We start from the raw sequence: 21855 nt of genomic DNA, 5'->3' as shown, positions 1-21855 counted from the left end.
ATGGGCTAACACTTTACCAAAATCTCCAACAACAAAAATGCTGAATACTGCCTGCTATTGAGAGTTGGCTGACCAAATTCTCCAACGCTGAAAATGTTTCCAGTGAAACAGAGAGAGTGTTTGTCTCTTGAAGGTTGACTCGCTGATGAGATCAGGGGAAGTCGGTAGGCATGAAGACAGACAAACTTTTGAGAAGCACCCAGTGAAATTCAGTCACCCATCAGTGGCACAGGGATGAAGTTTTTAAATGATACAGAATGGAGTACTGAACACATTTTATCTCTGTGGAAAGGGTATATGAGAAATAGTTAAAAATTTATTGAGAAGTTTGTGAAGTTTAATTTTTAGTCAAAAAATATTTAAAAATCTGTGATGCCGGCATCAAAACATTTTTAGATTTCGGGTCCAAAATGTTCATTGATTTTATCCACATGATACAGAACGGACTACTGAAAACATTTATCAAGGCAGATCATTTTCTCCATTACTTCACAGTGTAACGTTTCTCTAGATCATTTTTTTACAAACACTGATAAAGGCTTCTAACCAAGGGCTTTGCAATTAACTTTAGATTGATCACCAAATTTACACCTTCCCTTGAACAACCTCTGGCGTACAGGGGCGCTTTAACATATGAACCCTAAACACAAAACCTTGGTTTCCTAAAAGGCTTTACTTGGTGCAAGACAGGTAAGCTGTCAGGGAAAAACATGATTTTCCTCAGGGTGAGGTATGAAACCTCCAGGCCTGCAAGAGCACTTTTATTCCAAGGGGTGCTGGGTTTTGCCAGAGACACGGTAGGCGAAGCCAATACGGCGTGGGGTCCGCAGCCCGTTTAAGGGGCTCGCAGCCCGTTTAAGGGGCCCAGATTTCTTTGGGCTCCTAGATGCTCAGCTGTCATGCATTCTGAGCCATTATTTGGCACTTAAATTAATCTTTCGGAGGTGGGATACTATCAGCAATTTAAAAAAATAATAACCCCATAATGCACTTCATTTAACAAAAACAAAAAGGAAATACAGCACTAAATATTCTATAAAAGGTTTTTTTTTAAACAGCATCGACAGCTATATTCTAACAAACCAGGGGCGTCAATCCTTCTTGACTCTGGGGGGACATACCATTTATAGCATGGGGTCCGGGCCCGCTTTATATATGAAACCTCATGACTGCAGCCTTCAATGGATTCCAACTTCTGACTACGAACTTGGGGTAAGATCTCTGCCAGAGGGTTTTAAGTAAAACATTTACATTAAAATTATGACTCACTTGTAGACTTGTTTCCGGACTCACTTGAGTTCATCAGATGTTAGAGCAAGATTTGGCTTCTTCCATGAGAAATAGTCTGGTACTTCATGATCTTCTACCTGGGTGTCTTCTCTAAATCGTGTGTCTTCTCTTGATCTCGGACAAAGCTTAAGAAAAAACAATAATTCTACGCTTTTTGTGAAACGTACTCTACAGGATTAGAAAGAAAAAAAAACATCACTGTTCAAATTTGGTCTGAAGTTCATACTAGAACCATGACATGTTTGCATTCACAGGTTTGTTATTTTAAATGTTAATTTATGCATTATTGGGATATATACCAAGTGAGAAGACTGGTCTTTGACAACTAGCAGAAGTGTCCAGTATAAAACATTGTGAGAAACGGCTTCTTTTGAAGTAACATCGTTTTCGTAAAAGAAAATATTTCTCACTAAAACATTTGAATTTGGTGTTAAGACCTCAGAATTTGAGTTTGAGGCCTCGAAATCAAGCACCAGAAAACACAAAATTTTGTGTGACAAGGGTGTTTTTTCTTCCATTAACAATTTACAACTTACATAACTCAAATCAAATAGGCCACTTGATAGAAGGTATATAAGGCCCATAATCTGAAACTCTGCCATGAATGGCTGATGAACTGCACATGGATTATCCCTGTTGTTATAACTGTTGTTGATAATCCATGTGCAGTGGCGTTTGTTGGCGAAGCAAAAAGTCACCTAAATCTACTTTTAAAGTATAATTTAGCCAGTTTTGCATCAACCTAAGTAGCCTACCTTATCTTTAGAACAATATTATGTTGTTTTCAAGATCTCATAGTCAAAGTGGATGCCCAGTAGATGATCCATACTCCTGCTGCGGCACATGCTGCGGCACATCTTGAAGTAGAGGTAAGCTTTAGATCCAAGGCAGCACTGGTCCAAGTCAATCCTCTGCAAATAGGAGAAACAAAATGATTAATCCTTACCAACTGGTATCCTTTACAATCTAGCTAATAATGGTTGCACTTGAATGTCATTTGATTCAACAACTATAATCTTCGCCTGAGGCTAGAAACACCAGAGTCTGACAATTTCGGACAGTTCATGGCTAATGTAAGCTTGTACTTTGAAGGGCCTCTCATTTTCACACACAGCCCATCCCAATTACAATTGCCACCCAGAACACCATGTGTCCAGACTGGCTGTCTGGGATTTAACAATATTTATGTGTTTTTTTATTCTAATGACTTCTAGCCACCTTCATTGGTAGGTTTAGAGGAGGAGTTGAACCATGGAGATTTCTACCTCCATGGTTAAACAAACCCTTATTCAAAGCACCGCAGGTGTCCAAAAGATAAAAAGGACTTAATCCAAAATGGGCTTGTGTTCACAGTGAGTTTATTATTGTCCAGCGGACTAAACTAGCCCATGAGGTAGAATATTTGGTCTTGCATCAGCGACCCCCCCCCCCCACACCCATGGCTAGTTCCAGTTCATTACATTGCGCATGCGTTTTCCACAGAGTTTGGATCTGCTATATGGACCTCACGGTCAAACAAATACGGCCAAATCACTTCATATCCTTGGGCCACAGCATGCAATTCCATTTCTGTGCCCGCTGAAATTCTGATTCGCCCTGTCTTCGATCAAGAAAAAAATATTACACGCTGTTTGAAGCTTCAAATTGTTTTCGAGAGTGAAATTTAAATTTGAAATATCTCACAACTATAGTTGAGTAGTCGTAGCCTACACACATGCTCATGTTACTTTAACAAAAGTGTTTTTCAATCAAAAATTAGTCTGGTACATCACTGTTAAATAAAGTTGTTGAGGGAAGGAACTAGTACAACCAAACTTTGGTGTTAATTCTCGGTCCTATGTGTGTAGCTAGCTGTGTTTATGTGCCACTTTCTTGGTAAAACAAAACCTGTTCATTGTCATAAACCTGCGTCAATTTTAAAAAGTGGTACTAAAAACTTGTTCTGTTGCGATGTCCACTTGGAACTTTTTCGACGAAGGGAAACACCGTGGACCGGCACTGTCAGAGACTAAATAAAGGTAAGGCCGCCAGCAGAGAGACGCGAGAGACAGATGTTTTGCTTGTTCATACAGACACGCTAGTATTCACTGTCGATCCATACACAAGGATGACGTAACCTTTTCTGCCACGGTCGTTTGGGCTCAAATAGACCAGAAGAAGCAATAATTTTTGGGGTTTAGTTTAGCCTAGCTTTGTGGATCAAATTGACCCTGGCAGACCAGATCTGGGGGGAGGGGTTGAGCTTTGAAAAATCTCACGCATTGCTGGCCTGTGGACTTGGCATCTCTGGAATTGTGTTTGGTTGTGTATATTCCCGTTGACTTGTGTATGGTTGTGTCAATTCCCATTGACTTGTGTATGGTTGTGTCAATTCCTATTGACTTGTGTATGGTTGTGTCAATTCCCATTGACTTGTGTATGGTTGTGTATATTCCCATTGACTTGTGTATGGTTGTGTATATTCCAATCCATTGACTTGTGTATGGTTGTGTATATTCCAATTGACATGTGTATGGTTGTGTTGTTTCCCATTGACTTGTGTATGGTTGTATAGTTTCCCATTGACTTGTGTATAGTTGTATAGTTTCCCATTGACTTGTGTATAGTTGTGTCAATTCCCATTGACTTGTGTATGGTTGTGAAATGTCCCATTGACTTGTGTATGGTTGTGTCAATTCCCATTGACTTGTGTATGGTTGTGTATATTCCCATTGACTTGTGTATGGTTGTGTATATTCCCATTGACTTGTGTATACTTGAGTGTATTCCCATTGAGTTGTGTATGGTTGTATAGTTTCCCATTGACTTGTGTGTGGTTGTGTCAATTCCAATTGACTTGTGTATGGTTGTGTCAATTCCCATTGACTTGTGTATGGTTGTGAAGTGTCCCATTGACTTGTGTTTGGTTGTGTCAATTCCCATTGACTTGTGTATGGTTGTGTCAATTCCCATTGACTTGTGTATGGTTGTGTCAATTCCCATTGACTTGTGTATGGTTGTGTATATTCCCATTGACTTGTGTATGGTTGTGTATATTCCAATCCATTGACTTGTGTATGGTTGTGTATATTCCAATTGACATGGGTATAGTTGTGTTGTTTCCCATTGACTTGTGTATGGTTGTGAAGTGTCCCATTGACTTGTGTTTGGTTGTGTCAATTCCCATTGACTTGTGTATGGTTGTGTATATTCCCATTGACTTGTGTATGGTTGTGTCAATTCCCATTGACTTGTGTATGGTTGTGTATATTCCAATTGACTTGTATATGGTTGTGTTGTTTCCCATTGACTTGTGTATGGTTGTGTCAATTTCCATTGACTTGTGTATGGTTGTGAAGTGTCCAATTGACTTGTGTATGGTTGTGTAGTTTCCCATTGACATGTGTATGGTTGTGTAAACTGCGCCAATAAAGTATCTAAACACTTACAAATTGTAAGATATATCGGAACCTGAAATAGTATGCCAAAAAATAATTATTAATTTCGAGTCACCGTTAATTTCTGCACATTTTGACACATCTTGTGTTGCGCTACGATGTTGTTTAGTGGATTTATGGACACTTGAGTGGCTTAAGGTCGAATTTCAAAAGTTGTAAAAGCCCCTATTCAAGCTAAATCATTGTATTGTGACGAGTAAGATCAGCATTTCTTTTGCCCACCTTTTATAAACAATTTTTTTTTGTCGCTTGTTTGATAAATCACTTGTGATGAACATCAGCAATAATTGTCAGTAACCAAGTAAAGGGGTCAAAGATGGGAGGCATACAACAATATGGGTTAAGAGCCAGAATCTCTGATTATGATGAGAAAGGGAAAGGTGGTTCAAGACAACAGGAAAGATGTCTCAAATGACCAAACAGGAAAGAGGACGGATCGTTGGTTTGATAGAAGCCGGTATGTCGATGCGAGCTGCAGCTCATGGTTACAACGTCACCAGCGACAGTCAGTATATGATGAAATGGCTACCAAGCTCAGGGAAATGGGGACGATCTGTCAAGGAGTGGCCATCCGAGGGTGATTTCTGCAGCAGAAGCAAGTGAACAAGTCCATAAAGCCTGACACCACTCTCGAGGGATTGCGACGCTTCCTGATCAGGAAATGGCAGGGGATTGACCAGGTACAGATCAGAGGTCTCATTGGGAGTATTAGAAGACGACTCCTTGGCGTTCAGGACAGTGATGGAGGACACACTAAGAACTGAGGACAGGATATCAGCAGTTTTAGAGTTATAGACACGGTCAATAAATTTCATGGTCAAGTAAACGAAACGAGTTTGTTTCTTTTGTCTTGATTTTGTTTGTGTGTGGTGCTTGTGCGAGTTCCCTTCTGGAATTGGGGTGAATAGGGGCTTTTGCAACTTTTGAAATTCGACCTTAAGCAACTCGAGTGCCCATAAATCCAACCAACAACATCGTAGCGCAACTAAAGAAGTGTCAAAATGTGCAGAAGTTAACGGTGAATAGAAATGAATAATTATTTTTTTGTATACTGTTTCAGGTTCCGATAAATCTGACCATTTGTAAGTGTTTAGATACTTTATTGGCGCAGTTTAGTTTCCCATTGACATGTGTACGGTTGTGGAGTTACCCGTTAATTGTGTATGGTTGTGTAGTTTCCCATTTGTGTGTGTATGGTTGTGTAGTTACCCGTTAATTGTGTATGGTTGTGTAGTTTCCCATTTGTGTGTGTATGGTTGTGTAGTTACCCATTAATTGTGTATGGTTGTGTAGTTTCCCATTTGTGTGTGTATGGTTGTGTAGCGTCTCATTTAAATTGCAGACCTACCAAGTCTCACGCATTAGGCGTGAGACTCAAGCATTTGGGCTCTGTCTCACGCTCACACACACAGCAAATATTTTCTCACGCATTGGGGCCAGACCGGGAATAAAAGTAAAAATAAACGTCATGCATTGCCAAATTGCGCTCGTGTGTCAGAAAAAAACAGAATCTACAATGTTTGCACAATCTTCAGATTGCACGCAGTTTATCAGAATCATCATTTTTTTGTACAAACTTTGTACAATCAGAGCACAAATTTGCATATTGCACACGCTTTTGCTCTCTCAGCAGGTTCTACTAAAATTCGGCAGAGCGCAAAACGCTTATTGCGCACAAGTTTTTCCCAATTCGTTTTAGCAAACTCATTAAATGCGCTCCACTAGCAAAGACACAACAGGCAGAGGAAGTGAGCGGAGGATTTTGGACATCATTTTTAGTCAATTTTCTTTTAGTTTGGAAGGAAATAATTTGACACAATCGTGCATCCACATTAACCATCAACATATGCTGTGTACCTCATGTTAGTTTAAATTATTATGAAGAGGTTTTTGATGCATTTTTGAACACTTTTTTGTCCACAATTAAATTTCAGAATTTTTTATTTGTAACAAAAATTAAAAAAATTATAAAAAAAGAAGTTGGGCGGCGATTTCTAAAGGCCTTCTAAAACGGGCAATTTTTTTTCCGAATGGGGGAGGGGTTGAGCTTTGAAAAGTCTCATGCATATTTTGGATTGAGGGGTTTATCCCCACGTCTGAACGTACCCTTAGACCATGTCACACTGTTCTTCCTCCATGCACTGACCAATGTATAAATGTCCTGTTTTCTCTTTCGGTCATTAGTTCTTCTCTATCTGCTCTCCTTGACAGACCTTCTGGCTAGCCCAGTAAAAAATAAATGCACTGTGAGCCCAATCCAGTCTTCTTGTATATTCTTGCCTTATCTTCTCATCTCGACACTTCTCTGGATATGCATCGCTGTATCGCTTCATAAATAAACAGCAGTACTGTTTTAAGCCCAAAGAGCACAGCGTAACTGAGTGTACAGTGTACTGTTATTAACTATAGTACTGTAGCTAAAAATACAATAGTACTGTTTACACAAACACTATGCATTCAATACCTTCCATGGGTCGATCCCCGGTCTGCCCCTGGTACGTTCAAAAAGCTTTAACGTCACCACTGTTTCTAGGGGCTCACCCATGTCAGCCCAAAGTGCCCTGTTTGTGGAACGACTGGGTCACTTGGGGCTGGCCCGAGGTGCATGATGTCACCACAAGAGGGTGAGTGATCGTTCGATAATAGCTCTTGTCAGGGGCTCACCCGACAAAGTTTAGAGCACCAGTAAAAAATATTTGTATAAGACCAGGGAAATCAGTCTGAAAAAGGTGTTAAGTTTTGCATAGGACATTTCATTTCCAGAACATGTTGAGTTTAGAACAAAGTGAGAAAAAAAAAAATGTCAACAATCAATTCAAGATTTCATACGTTTGTTAAAATGCGCAGTACATAGTCTCCACTAAAATGATGTAAAACAAACCATGCCAACTGTTTATATCTCTAATAGTAAATTAATAGAAATTTAAATTTGAGGTCCAAATTGCTTTAATGTACACCAGTTTAATTAAAGAAAATCAAATCCTTAAAGGAACACGTTGCCTTGGATCGGACGAGTTGGTCTGTAAAAAGCGCTTGAAACCGTTTTTTTATGAAATGCATATGGTTGGAAAGATGTTTTAAAAGTAGAATACAATGATCCACACAAGTTTGCTTCGAAATTGCGTGGTTTTCCTTTTACTGTGCGAATTAACACGGTCGGCCATTTATGGGAGTCAAAAATTTGACTCCCATAAATGGCCGACCGTGTTAGTCGACGAGGTAAAAGGAAAACCGTGCAATTTCGAGGCATGTTTGTGTGGATCATTGTATACTACTTTTACAACATCTTCCCAACCATATGCATTTTATAAAAAACGGTTTCAAACGCTTTTCAAAGACCAACTCGACCGATCCAAGTCAACGTGTTCCTTTAAGCAGTTTTTTTAAAGAGTTTTAGCAGAGACTTTATCATGAATAAAAGGCTGGCTGAGCTGATTGTGTGTTTTTGGTGTCTTACAAATGACGATGCAGGTGTTAGAGCTGAGGTTTTGCTCCCATGTTATGCTCTCTACCCAACATGCCCAATGCAGTTATAGATGGGTACAAGTTGTAGCAGAGGCCACCCTAAGCTGCACTGGATAGATAATCAGGAAAACTGTTGTATTCATTTAGAGTACTCCAGCATGGTGAGTGATCAAATAGTGACATCATCTGAGAGTGGTCTATAGGTGGATTGCACATAGCGTCATCAACCGCAATACTTAATTATAAACACTGGATAAGTGCACACGTGTCCGAGATGCACACAACTCTTGGTCAATACCTTTATACACGTGCACGATTTTTGATGGTCAATGACATCATGTGCAATCCATTATCTATTGATGAGTGGTGTACTTACCTTCCAATCAGATCCATGACTTTGGTAACTAGTGGAGATCAACTTTGGTTGTCTCTACTGCAGTCCATCTTCTGCATCATATTGAGAGAGTCCAACTTGTGGAGATTCATCAGGGTCTTGAATTGTTCACATCGTTGGCTCTTGACAGTGAAACGAAATGGTTATTTTTCCAAGTCTATGCATTCATGTATCAGTTTGTTGTAACCATAGAGCACATGAAATTTTGTATGTAGATTCCACTCACTGGTTTAACCACAGAGCTAGGACCCTTTAACTCCAATGGGTCATTAAGGTAATTGTAATGTAAACATTCTTGGGAGAACCCTTTTTCCCCAGACAATGATTCTTTGCCCAAGGCTATTTATGGTTTCCAGTGTATCAAATTCTCAAACTGGGGTTGCTGGTTTAAGGCCCGGTCACACAGGCCCCGATAACGAGAATGAAAACGATAACGATAAAAATGCACGCCCTCGATTGGTTGAATGAGCGTGGGCGTATTCTGCGTGGAGCAATTCAACCAATCGCAAGCGTGCATTTTTATCGTTATCGTTCTCGTTATCGTTATCAGGGCCTGTGTGACCGGGCTTTTTACACTATATGGTGTATCTTTATATTGTGTGTGAGTATGCATTTACTTGTAAAAGTTGTAGTCACTGACCAGGGTTCATGTTGGAGAGTCATGAATTTATGAGTGTATTGTTTAAGCTTTTAGTCACTGTACTTTTTTGTTGTGTTACCCATTTTCTTTACACATTGTTTTAGTGATCATGGGAGGGGCTTAGTAGAGCATATAAAAGAGCATGTTTTGCCCAAATCTAAGTGACAGACTTGGGATGCACTCCAAGGAACTACTGGATCTCATCAGGAGAAACAGTGGACGACTGGAGGAGGGAGGACTGGATTAGATCATTGGATCCTTGAGGATTGTTTAGGGAAAGCTCGCTCTGTTTGGGTTAAGGAACAACCCAACACACAGAGACTGTTATCCCAAGGGCTTGCTCCACTAGTAGGAATCCCCTAAACACTGCGCCAGCCACTGTCCTCGCTTTGACAGCCGTTTACTGTGAACCCTAGCCTAGTGGGTCATTACCACACTTAGTCCCACCTACATGTAGTATAATTTCACTAGACAAAACATAATATTGACTAATTGCCCCCTTGATAATGTATACCCTGTTGTTAGGTGAATAAATATAATATCTTTGTTTCACTATCTCTGGCAGTGGACACTATTAGTAATTGTCAAAGACTAGCCTTCACAGTTGGTGTATCTCAACATATGCATCAAATAACAAACCTGTGAAAATTTGAGCTCAAACGGTCATCGAAGTTGCAAAATAATAATAGAAGAAAAAGCCACCCTTGTCACACCAAGTTGTGTGAGTTTAGATGGTTGATTTTGAGACCTCAAGTTATAAATTTGAGGTCTCAAAATCAAATTCGTGGAACATTACTTATTTCTCAAAAACTACTTCACTTCAGAGGGAGCCGTTTCTCACGATGTTTTATACCATCAACCTCTCCCTATTACTCGTCACCAAGAAAGGTTTTATGCAACCAATTATTTTGAGTAATTACCAATAGTGTCCACTGCCTTTAAGGAATTCCCCATTTACTCAAGTGTTCAATTTAAATCCTGGTGGTATATTTCCGTCCAACGGATCCACGTACTTTTCTGCCAGCAGGTCACGCATCTTTCCATGTGTTGGCGACAGTGTAGTTACAATTACTTTGTCTTGGCTTAAATTTTCCTGATTTTTATTTAGTTTACTTTGCGAAACCTTTGGGCCCTAGAACCAAGACTCAGTAAAACCAAATACAAACCTGGATTTGAACCTGGATGGGGAAAACACGAGTTATTTCTAATCCTACGAACCCGTTACCACAGCATCACTGTCTGGTTCCACCATGGCTGATCATTGTGTCCAGGCTTCAACAGTTGGGGACCAGACTTGGCGTACGCCTGGTTCCCTCTGGAGTGAGAGATACTTCTCAGGATTCTTCATGCACCTGTTCGTTCTTCTGTTCTGGAAATCTCTTTCTTTCTTTCGCAGACAATACACATTTAAAATGTTGTGCGCGCTTGATATTTGTTCTGTCCGAGAACTCATTTTTTCCATTTCTTGTGTGGTATTACAGTTTATTCTTATGTTTATATCGCTGCGCTTAAATAATAATAATAATAATAAATGAGACTTATAAAGCGCATTTTACAAAATTCAATGCGCTGGAAGAGTGCTACGGAAAAGACGATTATGAGAATAGATGTGTTTTTAATTTACTCTTGAATGTCTGGAGTGTGTTGGTGTTCCGAATATGACTTGGTAGGGCAATCCAGCACCGGGGACCAGCGACTGAAAAGGACCGGTCCCCTGCCATTTTGTGTGTGCGAGGGATTGTAAGATTCTGGCCGGAGCGGAGCCCACTCCGGCCAGGTTTGTTGAAATTTAGCGACTCTGTAAGGTATTGTGGAAGTACGTTGGAGAGTGCTTTGTGCATGTTCACTGATGTTTTGAAGGTGATGCATTGTTTAACTGGTAACCAGTGTAATTGTTTGAGAAGAGTGGATGCGTATGTGTATTTGGGTTGCAAGAAAATGATACGAGCAGCATTGTTTTGGAGCCTTTGTAGACGGTCAATGTCAGCTTGCTTAATACCATTGAGGAGAGAGTTACAATAATCCAGTCTAGACAACACAAGGGCTCTGGCAGCAGCGTGGCATGTGTTTGTGTCAATATATTTGCGTATTTTGGAGATGTTTCTGATGTGATAGTTGATGGACTTGCATGTGTGACGTGTGTGCTCATTGTCATGGAGCTGTCGAAAAAGACGCCTAAATTTCGCACTGTTTGAGATGGCTTAAACGTTGTGTTGTTCACGTTCACAGTCAAGTGGCTGAGAACTTTCTGGTGATGAGGAGAAGCAGCAATGAAAAATTTAGTTTTGTCTTTGTTCAGAAGAAGTTTGTTTGCGATTAACCAGTTTTGAACATCGGTGATGCAGTTTGACAATCTGAAAAGAGCACATTCTGCGTCGTTGGGAATGGATGGGTCGAAATCCATATAAATTTGGATATCATCAGCATATGTATGGTATTTGATGCTGTGTTGGCGAATAATATCGCCCACAGTGCTTAAGTACATGGTAAAGGTAAGAGGACCAATAACAGAGCCCTGTGGGACGCCCAAGTGAATGTGGCTCACATCAGAGTCAGCCCCAGAAAAAACTGTACCCAAGGTTTAAATTACAAAATATGTGAACATTATTCACTTCGGAACAAATAAAGTGGAGATCCAAATGTCTTTACTGTAATTTATGTGGGATAAACTGCAAGTACTGCAGGTTATATAACTTTTAAGTATTCTCTTTGATGTATTTATCAAATATAATCACTAGCCTTAACATAAGCACAGATGCACAAGCATACATGACCCTAGAACCAAATTTTTTTGGAGTTCATGGCAGAAAGGGAGTGGCTAATGCTTGATGCTCATGCAAACTCCAACGTCTCATTACAAAATATGGTGGTGTCTACTAGATTAAACTAGTCTTAATTAATTGGGTAATAGTACAGCTCTTGTTAAGTGTGTTTTGAGAGATAAAAGTTAGTCTTTGCACCAACTTTGACACGCAAGTAAACACGATATACACCATTAATTTAATTTCAATGACCTAATTTGGAGTAATAATACTATTCTTTATCACTAAGATAAATGTTAGCCTTGACACAAAGCACAGGCGTGCAACCATACATGATATAGGCCCTAGAACTTTGTTCTTACGGCAGAACTTTTGTCATTCTGACAATAGAGGGGGTGCTCATGTTAAATATTCCAGGTACTCATTACAAACTCATTACAAACTTTTTCAAGTTAACCCTAAACAAGGACACAAAATGGCCTAACTTTATTCATTTGTCACTCTGGCAATAGAGGGCGTGGTCATCCTAGCGCTACTTCCTGCTACTCTTTACAAACTGTGTCTACTAGATTAAAATGTATCAAAAGATAAATGTATATCCTTTACATTAAACAAGGCATGCAAGCATACATGATAGGCATACAGTGCCTATAACTTAATTTAAGTTCTTTCTTATGGCAGAACTTTCATCATTTTGACAAAAGAGGGAGTGCTCATATATATATATATTCTCAGTAAGCCTACTCATTACAAACTTTTTGAAGTATTTATCAATGATAAATACATAAAAACAGATGCAAAAGCATTGGTTACAAGATATAAAGCAATTTTTAAGAGCTCATGGCAGAACATTATTATTTCTTTCAGTTTTGACTATAAAGGAGGTGTTTGATGCTAATTCCAATTCCCACGACTCATTACAAACTTAGGCATATTGATACATGATATCTGATATATATGATTTTATATATATGAAGTTTATTTTTGTGGTAGAACTGACTTATTAATCATTTATTTGCTTGTCTGACAATAGAGGGCACCCTTACTGCTTATAAATGTGACTTCTTGCTACTCCTTGCAAACTTAAGATGGTTTCTATTTTAGACTAATTTTATACTAAATTAATCCGGTCGTTAATGTCAGAGCAGTCTGATTAGTCATTCTACTTGATGTGGTACATGTATGTAGCTAAGTTTTCCAAAGGTCCACGAGTAAAGATTTTTAATATATGTGTTTGAAGAGAAAACCATTTAGCTTTAACAAACAAAGACCTAATTCAGAGAATGTTTGTTGATGTCATTAAAATTAATTTTCGTATACCAAAGGGGGTAAAAGAAATGATGTGGGGAGTTCGTGTTTCCACAATTAATAAAAAAAATGCAAAACTTTTTTGGCTTTTTATTATTATGCCAGTATTTAAGTATTACATTGAAGAAACTTAACATGTCAAACACTGGTCCTTCACAGCCCAAGAAAACTTCTGCCCAAAAATAAAACTTTTTGTTTGCATCACTGGCTATGACCATATGCAATACAAGACAGACCATTAGAACTAGATGCCATAGTGGCATCATCACAAAGGAAGGTAAATTAACGTTGACCAACATCAACCAGCACCTATATTATGTTTGGGGTTTTTTTATGAAAAAAATGAGGAGAATATTGGGAGGAAATTGTTAGTTCTTCGCTTACCTCCATCCATTGAATCTTGAAATGAATGAGCTAGCTCAAACTGATGATGCGTTCATCTCTTCCATAGACTGGTAGACACTGGCGAAGCACACACCACATATCCATAGACAAAACACACACACAGAGTCAATCCATAGACAACACAGCAGACACACGGCATGCAAGGGTTGAACTTTGTTCATTGAAGAAAGTCTCTTCACATGATAATAGTCAGTACATGTTACAGAGTAGAGTTTTTAGATTCATAATTTCAGGCACTTTGAGTTCATAAGAGTTTAGTATCAAAAAGTTAAAAAAAAGTTAAGTTTACATTTCCTTGGTTAGGCACAGAGTTCATTATAGGCCTACCAAGGTTTGAAAAGTTTGGTAAAATAGAAGAAGTTTAGTCCACATTTCCTTGGTTAGAGTTCATATACCAAGTGTGAAGAGTTCGGTGAACAAAGGAAAAATCAGTTCAATTGAAGTACTAATCGCTCATTAGACAAACTGAATTATCACCGTCCTCTCTGAAATTCTTCCAAAAGATCATGTCTGAAGTATTTGAAGTTCATGTTTATTTCTAGTTTTGATCTTTGGGAAGAAAATTCGCATGAACGAACACTACTTGCCCTTGCTGAAACGCTGCCACTACGACTGAGGTCTTGTCGAAACTGCTGACTGGTCTCGGCCTCCGGAGGCAATGCGCGTATTTGAATGCATGCCGTGTGTTTGGCGTCTCTCTCCCCTTCATGCTCGTGTCTCCAGTGAAGTTAGTCTAACTGTTGGCTACAGTCTTCAGGCTAAACTCCGTGGAATTCGCACAGCCAAGAGTTCCACAATGAAGTCGGTCGACAGTTTGTTTTGTAAGTTCAAGTTGCAGACGTTCGTTGCCTTGTTCTCAAGGGCACTGGCCGACCTCGTGAAGAACTCTCAACTCAAAGCCGGTTGCAAACTCAACACAGAATGTTCGCCCAAATGTGAGCCACAAATTCATTCCAAAGAGAATAAAAATGTCCCCAGGCCGGTGGTGGAAAGGTGGAACAACAGTCCGAACATGGGGGTAGACGGGTCCGAGTCACATAAAAATTCAGCTTTCTCCAAAACAAACCCACGTGCGTTTAAAGCACTATAGCTGCAGCACACACACCCTCTTTGAGCTGACACTTTTCTAGAAATGGCATCTCTTCCATCCAAAAAGTGAGCAATTCGACAAACCGCATGTTTGCATAAAATAAAGGAAACCCGTTCCGTTATCGCTGGTATGCCGAATTTCGGCCAATCGAATGCCTAGTAAAGGCAAGTGGAAAATAAGCCCCGCCCATTGCTCACTTATGCTGTCACATCTCATACACACACGTGGGCGACAACAACTTTGGCTTGATGTAAAGTTTTCCTGATTTGCATACTAGAACAACAATCATGTAAAGGAATGTACAGACGGTGTGCAAAATGTCGTCCGTTAGCTTTTTTGGATGTTGAATAGGATTGGGCATGTTGAGATAGCCTATTACATGTAATACACACACAAGCCTCTAAAACAGAAAGGTAGACCTACTTTTCTTTACCTACAAATCTTAATTTCGATTCAATTGCCAGTGTCAATCGTACAACATGCACGCGCTGGTGTTTTGATTATGCCAAATAAATAAGATGACAACCAATATTATGGTAGGCTGCCCACACCACAAGACAATAATAAGGGCATAATAAAGCAAATAAAGTTATCTAATTTCTAAAAATAAATACAACAATGTTGTATCAGTAAAGGAATGTATATTCAAGTAGTAATACTTTGTAACAAATAAAATCTTAGACGCCAACGATTGTCTGGGAATGAAACTTTTGTGGTTTTTAATGCATCTCACTAAAAAATTCTGCCTTCTTTAATTTCTAGGGAACTAATGCTGTTAAGCATACAGTCACAACTAAACATACCGGTACTTTATTATATAATCCAATGGTTTTTGCCAAGTATTTGTATTTATCTAAGCTCATGTATTGTCTGCTGTGAGGATCCGAAGGCTGGTTGTAATAATCCATCAACAGAGGGCGCTATTTACAATTAACGGTCTCAAAAATTTTGGCAATTTTGGCGATGCATCACCCGCAAATGTACATATTCACCTACTATTTTTGTTCACAAATCTAGCCTTTCTTTGTTTTGCCTGTAAGCAAGAAAACTTGCTAAGCACAGAAAAGTATAGCTTAACAGAAACTGGTTACCAGACACAAGGCCACAATTATTTCCATAGCCCCTGAAGAAATTGATAAATTACACAAACTTTTTTCAGGGACAAGAGACTTCCATGTTATTTTTCATGTATCTTCCCCCCTCCCCCTTCCCCAGATTGATGATAAACAATGAGTAAAAGTTTACTCAAAATCATTGTGTTTCTTCAAAAGACACAGCTGTGATTAGTCGAGACACAGCTGTGATTAGTCGATAGACCACGTTACCAATTACTTCCCACACACAAACAGAAATTTAAACATAAAACCCCACATTTGATAAGAATTGCACCATAGTTTAATCACTGGTGGAATGAGCTAAAAGGCCAGTGTCCAAACCTGTCCAGCTAATTACAGGTCAACGTCTAGCCAGACTGCGATTGGCCAAATTTTACAAACAATTAGTCACTGAAATGATTGCACCACATTGTCCTTCATGCCAAGTATAAAGATTTGTATCAAATAAATTTGTTTAGCTAACGAGCTCTTCATGCAAATTCAAGAAGTGTATAAATATGATTGTTCAAACCCCCAAATCGTTTAGAAAGTTACAAAGTTACCCAATCAGTTTCTCCAGTGGTTTATTTTGTTCAGAACTGTTTATAGACGATGGAATGTGTGATGTAGTAATTCATGTAGTGGTGCTTTATAATTGTATATCCAAGAACAATAGACCTTTACCATGCTGTCTCCATATTGGTCATGTTTCTTGTATCGAATAACAGTTATGAATGATAATAACAATTTTGCAAATAGGAACCAGACTGGTTTGTTCACCAAGCCTCGGTTTGGTTACATTGACGTCAAGGGGAAAACTTCAACATGGCTGCACCATGATAAAGGTCTATACCCTACTCTTTCTGAATAACAATACAACAAATCACTGTCTGAAATGTCTTCAATTATATGTACGTTTATTTGATATTTACACTTTCTCAATTCCTGCTTTTTGTTTCAACTTCCCACACCACACGTCCACATTTTACAACTTACAACTTACACACTGGCAATTTTTCTGACAATTTGTATAAAGAAGGACATAGATATAGTCTCCCAACAGAAAGGAGCATCAATGTACAAACACACACATCCACATGTTAACTGTGCTTAGCAGGAACAAATGTCGCTAAGAAACTGTATGCAGGGAACCGATCACAAGCAATATACAATCACATGGCATTTTAGGGAGCTAGTAACCTGTCTATCTGCGAAGCAAAGATTTTCTATGCTTAGTAAATTTGGCTGCTTTTCTTTGGAATTGTGCAGATATGAAAATTTGTCGACCTCCCCAATGTGAATAGGTGGGGAACGGTTCCCTGAAGGTTCATCGACAAACTGTTTTGCGGCCTTCTGTATCTACACCTGTACCGGTCTTAAGTGACCAGGGGTGGATTTCACAAGTTAAGACTTCTTTTATCTCCAGAATAGGTTGAGTTACTCGTCCTCACTTAGGACTAGCCTTAAGTTTTTAATATCTCCAAGGACTAGTCCTAATCTAACTCTTTCTGAATGCTGTAAATCAAGCACTTTGTGCAGACAGTATAAGTGCCTATTTTAACGCATTCCTGATTTATCATTCCAACGTACTGATGACTGATATGCAGCAAACATAGTAGTCATCATGTAAAAAAAAAAGCAATCGGTTTGGCGTAAAATTCTGGCAGGAATGTCTTTAATTCTAATGGAACTAATTGACCAGTTTGTACACACTAATATCGAGTGACATCATGCATATCCTAATTTGAAAGTCTAGCCTTAAGCTGTGTCCGAAACGGTGACTTCGGCTACTGCTGTGGCTAGATCAGTGTTGCTGACAATGTTGAAGAATAGGCAAAGGTGCGCATTCTAGCCGTAGCTGTAGCAGAAGTCATTGTTTCGGACATGGCCATAGTCCATCTCAAAAGTCGATTTTACATGGCTCAATTGTATAACATCATTTTTATATGTTTTTTTTATCAATGTTCTTTTGTGCGGACACTATACTAAATAGCTAAACTCTTTTTCTTGGTACCCGAAACAACTTTTTTTTAATTCCACTAAGCTCTTAACAAAAAGCACAGCGTATAACTTACTAAAAGTGTTAAGCCTAACCTCTTCAGAGAAAGCATTTAAGAGAGTCTTTCACGAAATATACTCAACTACTGCAATACAATACTGAGAGATGCTAGCTGTATAAATGTCCATTTATATAAAAACTCCCCAAATTGCAAGTTTGCTATGCAACGACTGCTGGTACACATCTGATAAAGAAATGATTTCAAAACATAGTTAATGGTCTGACGTTTTGACCCTAGCAGAGTCTTTCTCAAAGTGTCAGGTCAATAACTAACTTTTGCACTTATACCATAGATCCTTTGGGTTGGTAAGCAGTTTGCAACAGCTAATTCTATTTTCTCAGAAATGATTTGCAATAACTTTCTTCTAGCATTTGAGAGATTCCACCACTGTTAGGCTGGCAGGACGGCAGATGAGCTCTTAAGATGTGGGAACATGTTGGCAGCTGCAAACTTTTTTTTGACAGACAAAGTCTTTGAGCTGACATGTCAGTAAATCACAAGGCAATCAGATTTCAGATACATGCAGTGCATATAATTTTATGTACCATGAAATTTTCCCAACAATCTTCAGTCCAACTCAAACCCTATCAATCCATCCACCCCAACCCTTCAAATATGAAGCCTGGTTCATACTTCCTGCAACAAATAAATCGCAACAGATGAATTGTGTTTAACTAGTGTGGAACATTGGGTGCAAAAACAGCCATGAGATGTCAAAAATGCTTTACATCCACGGAAAGTATGAACCAGGCTTAATTCTCTATGGATCCATAGTTGAAGGGTTGGAGCGACCAACACTTCAACTATCACTCATGTTCCACCCCCTATCCTTCCCTATCCAACCCCAGTACACTCTTACCAGCCGGGCAGTGAGGAAGATCTGGCTTTGGAATGCTGGTGATCCTTTGTAAGTCATCGTGGCAAGCATTGCAGAAATGTGTTCGACCAAAGCAGAACACAGCAACTGAACGGCAGTAGCGGCACTTGTACTCCAGGAAATCTTTCCCATGCTTTGGACACATCTGGGGTCAAACAAATTGGAAAAAGGATGGAGCATTAGTTAGGAGGAATTTGGTTTGATAAACAAAACATTGTTTGCAAAACGTTGTATTCAAAATTGTTCATATCTTGTTAGGTGAAATTCCCTAAATGTTGTATTAACTCTTCTATTTGTCGTACATAAAACTAGTTGTAACACAAAAAATAGAGACCGTACGCCCACAGTTTTCTGATTTGGAAAGAGGACGCTTGAGGATGCTATTGTGACCTTGTTTTGGGGTGGTTGACATTCACAAATGAATGAACAATAAATGTGTCCATATGACCAAATTAATACTCAAATAAATAATCCATGAAACGGTTAACTATGTAATCAGTAATTCTACAATTATCTCAACAGTTATTTTGACCCTTTGTTCTTTATCATGCTTTTGGCTCAATACAGCTGTCTTTGTATTTGTATGTGGGGGGGGGGGATATTCCCCCTTATTCGGTTCTGTGCTTAATGCATTGTCTCACTGGGCACCATTAAAAAAGCAGTGTTGGTCTCCCCGGGTTAAACAATACATAAAAACAAGAAATAAAACTTTGGTGTAAAACCCCCTACCTGAGCCCTGGATACATCCGAGCATGCTCCACACACTAACTCAGTTGGGTCATAGTCACCCTGTATCCCAACCTCTTGATCGCAGCGAGCTTCACCTCCGTAATAAGCCTGAAGAAACCAGGGAGAAACAACCAACATTAACATTGAATGCATTGAATACATTATAACATCAATGCATTTTTAAATGCATTTTTAAAATTATGAAACATATTTGGGATGATACCAACTAAATAAATCTCTTTTGATTGATGGTGGTTGTGAGAGGAATGGGAGGACTCAACAGTTGGACTCCATACTCTTCCCACCATCAGGGAAAGTATATACATGCGTCGTTATCAAATTTAGCTCTCAAACGTGCAAAAGGCGTTTTTATCAAAAGAGATTTATCTACATGTCACCGCAAAAATATATCTCATTATCATTCCACCATGCAAACCTTCATGTTTTATAAAACTACATTTAATTGTTGTCTTTGGACCAGCACCATTTTCATAGAGCTGTTTAAACACAACAAAATAGCTAAGCCCAGCAAAATTATGCTTACCGGAATAAGGTTACCTGCACATCCAGCCAGCAACCAACTCACAAGCTCCATCACCATCGGTAGTCCTGCATTCTCCTGAAGATGAGCAGAATACAACATCTCTTTTCAGAGCCAACACTCCCACTAAAAAGATTTGCACATGGGTGTACCCTTAAGTTCATCATGTATTTATAGTTTCTTTAAATTTATCCACATCATGCAAAACTTCAAACAATAGTTAAATAAATGTTGTCCAATTGCACAGCATCAATTCAATTCCGAAGACAATGAAAGAAATGGAAAAACTGTAATACTGTTGCTTTGGACCATTAAAGCTTTAAATAAACTCTGCGACTTTTATTACAGCGAGCTAATACACCCAAATAAAAAGTACGGTTCGACAGTTTCAATGAAACTGGAAAAATTTCTTTGACTTCAACATTTTAGTTACAATTTTTTTTTAAAAACCATTTCTAAAACAAAATGTCGACAGAGTATGTAGACTACTGTTTCTTTTCCTTGACATACTGTTCTCTTTAGATAGATAGATAACATCAAAGTACCTAACAAGTTCACAATGACAAGTTGACAATTACCCTTTGTGGCAGTTTCTGGGACAAGTCAAAGGGTCATCTTAGCCCACATTTGAAAGTTGGCTGTTAAAGTGACATGTTGCACTGGATCAGGGCCTAATTTCATAGCATTGCTTAGTGGCCGATTTTGTGCTTACTGCGTGACTACCATTTCATAGCGCTGCTAGCCGTAAGCTACCGAAGAGGCATGCTAACCCTCTGGTGCGTTCCGCACAAAATTATCGTTAAAGACAGTGGACACTATTGGTAATTACTTGAAATAATTATTGGCATAAATTCTTTCTTGGTGACAAGTAATGGGGAGAGGTTGATGGTATAAAAAAACATTGTGAGAAACGGCTCCCTCTGAAGTGGTGCCATAGTATTTGAGAAAGAAGTAATTTACCACAAATGTGATTTCGAGACCTCAGATTTAAAACTTGGTCTCGAAAAGCACACAACTTTGTGTGACAAGGCTACTTTTCTTTCATTATTATCTTGCAACTTGAGCTAAAATTTTCACAAGTTTGTTATTTTATGCATATATGCTGAGATACACCAACTATGAAGACTAGTCTTTGACAATTACCAAAAGTGTCCACTGTCTTTAAGCAGCGTTATGAAGTTAGGCCCTGGTGAGTTGGTCTATGAAAAATGTTGTAACCATTTTTTGTTTAAAAAAAGTAAACCTAAAGTAACCTACAATAATCCACACAAGTATGCCTCAACATTGCCGGTTGTGATCTGTCTTTTACTTCCTGAACTAAAATGGTCCGCCATTGAGTGGAGTAAAAAATTAGACTGAACAAAATGGCATGCCATGTACGTTAACCAAGCATGCCAAGTAAAAGGAAAACCATGCAATTTTGAGGCATGTTTGTGTGGGTCATATTCTACTTTTAAAGGTATCTTTCTCACAATATGCATTCTATATCAAACGGTTTCAAAGGCTTTTTCATAGGCCAACTCGCCTGATCCAAGGAAACACGTTCCTTCAACAGAAAAACTTTTGAGGAATGAAAAGTTCATCAGGTAAGGTGTCAAATAGTCATGACCATGGCTATAGCCCTCTAATTCAGATACATGTACATGTACAGCCTCGTGTCATAAATATTACAAGTGAACAATTAGGAAACCACTTTGGATACGCAATTTTGCAGTGCATACATGTACATATAGACACATGTCCATGTACATATACATATGCAT

At 38.9% G+C, this 21855-nt stretch overlaps 1 protein-coding gene and 1 long non-coding RNA gene across 9 annotated transcripts in view; both read right to left on the bottom strand.

Moving 5' to 3' along the window:
• Window positions 1-11: 11 nt before the first annotated feature.
• Window positions 12-14009, bottom strand: LOC139936368 (uncharacterized). 2 transcript variants are annotated; one of them, XR_011785949.1, is made up of 5 exons: window positions 13681-14009; window positions 8569-8708; window positions 2046-2201; window positions 1270-1435; window positions 12-282 (listed from the first exon to the last, which is right to left on the bottom strand). It is a non-coding gene; the product is annotated as an uncharacterized lncRNA (long non-coding RNA). The 2 variants fall into 2 exon arrangements; XR_011785950.1 differs by having other exon boundaries at window positions 1270-1415.
• A 1483-nt stretch (window positions 14010-15492) lies between these two features.
• Window positions 15493-21855, bottom strand: part of LOC139935989 (E3 ubiquitin-protein ligase MYCBP2-like) — a 34115-nt gene continuing 27752 nt past the window's right edge. For 2 of the 7 annotated variants that reach the window (XM_071930672.1, XM_071930673.1), the window contains 3 exons: window positions 20110-20218; window positions 19552-19659; window positions 15493-18967 (listed from right to left, as the gene is read on the bottom strand). In XM_071930672.1, the coding sequence (XP_071786773.1) occupies window positions 19587-19659; window positions 20110-20218 (182 nt within the window). In that variant the 3' untranslated portion in view covers window positions 15493-18967; window positions 19552-19586. Of the gene's footprint in view, window positions 18968-19551; window positions 19660-20095; window positions 20219-21855 lie in introns of all 7 variants that reach the window. The other 5 variants (XM_071930669.1, XM_071930668.1, XM_071930674.1 and 2 more) reach the window with 4 other exon arrangements.

Source organism: Asterias amurensis, chromosome 4 (genome assembly GCF_032118995.1).
Source record: "Asterias amurensis chromosome 4, ASM3211899v1".
NCBI lineage: Eukaryota > Metazoa > Echinodermata > Asteroidea > Forcipulatida > Asteriidae > Asterias > Asterias amurensis.
This window is presented reverse-complemented; position numbering and strand designations above follow the sequence as displayed.